A 708-nucleotide genomic window follows, 5' to 3' on the forward strand; every position below is an offset into this window, starting at 1 on the left:
AACTAACCCTTTAAGGCTTGGGTACCACATTACTACTATAGCACTAGTTTACAGTGAAACACTGTTTTTCAAACAAAATGTGAAGGTAATGTGCTTTAAAACAGGAAAACATTGCATTAAAATTGCTGTGTGTGGACTCTTCACCTGGTCCAGTTGTCGGCTGAAGCTCTTGAATATGTCCTGCTTGTTGACCTGAAAGACAGGCTTGCCTTCATTAAACACAGCGTGGATCAATACGCCCAGTGAGTACATATCAGAGGCTGCGTCACAGCTGACGGACAGGATGTACTCAGGAGCCACATATTCAGGGTTCGCGAGGCAGAGAGGCGGCAGATTGGGGTCCCACTCTTTGCAAACATACTTGGGCTAAAAGGCAGAAATACATAACTATGTTAAGAGACAGCAGACAACAGAGAGAGCTAAGAATGTTCTGATTGCTTTGTTTCTGTTCTCTAGGACTTTAGAGACAATAATGCCTGTTTCTAACCTCAGCGTCAGATGGGTTACTAGAGGAGATACTGAAGTCAAAACCCATGATCTTCCAGGCTCCGCTCTTATTCAAGATGATGTTCTCTGCACACAAGTTACCATGAACCATTTTAACCCCACTGTGGAGGAACGACAAACCCTCTGAGACCTGAGAGAGAAAACGGAGAGAGAGACAAAGGGAGAGATATTTCATTAGAACAAAACTAAAACAAAAAGGCA

The 708-nt window shown here is 43.4% G+C and overlaps 1 protein-coding gene across 1 annotated transcript; it reads right to left on the reverse strand.

The window, feature by feature from the left end:
* Nucleotides 1-137: 137 nt before the first annotated feature.
* Nucleotides 138-634, reverse strand: LOC107581075 (SCY1-like protein 2; the record flags this gene model as incomplete). The annotated part of the gene is made up of 2 exons (XM_016266647.1): nucleotides 488-634; nucleotides 138-366 (listed from the first exon to the last, which is right to left on the reverse strand). Coding segments are annotated over exons 1-2 (340 nt in total), but the record flags the coding sequence as incomplete, so codon positions are not given.
* Between the last annotated feature and the right edge of the window lie 74 nt (nucleotides 635-708).

This window comes from Sinocyclocheilus grahami, unplaced genomic scaffold (genome assembly GCF_001515645.1).
Source record: "Sinocyclocheilus grahami isolate Dianchi unplaced genomic scaffold, SAMN03320097.WGS_v1.1 scaffold70830.1, whole genome shotgun sequence".
Classification (NCBI taxonomy): domain Eukaryota; kingdom Metazoa; phylum Chordata; class Actinopteri; order Cypriniformes; family Cyprinidae; genus Sinocyclocheilus; species Sinocyclocheilus grahami.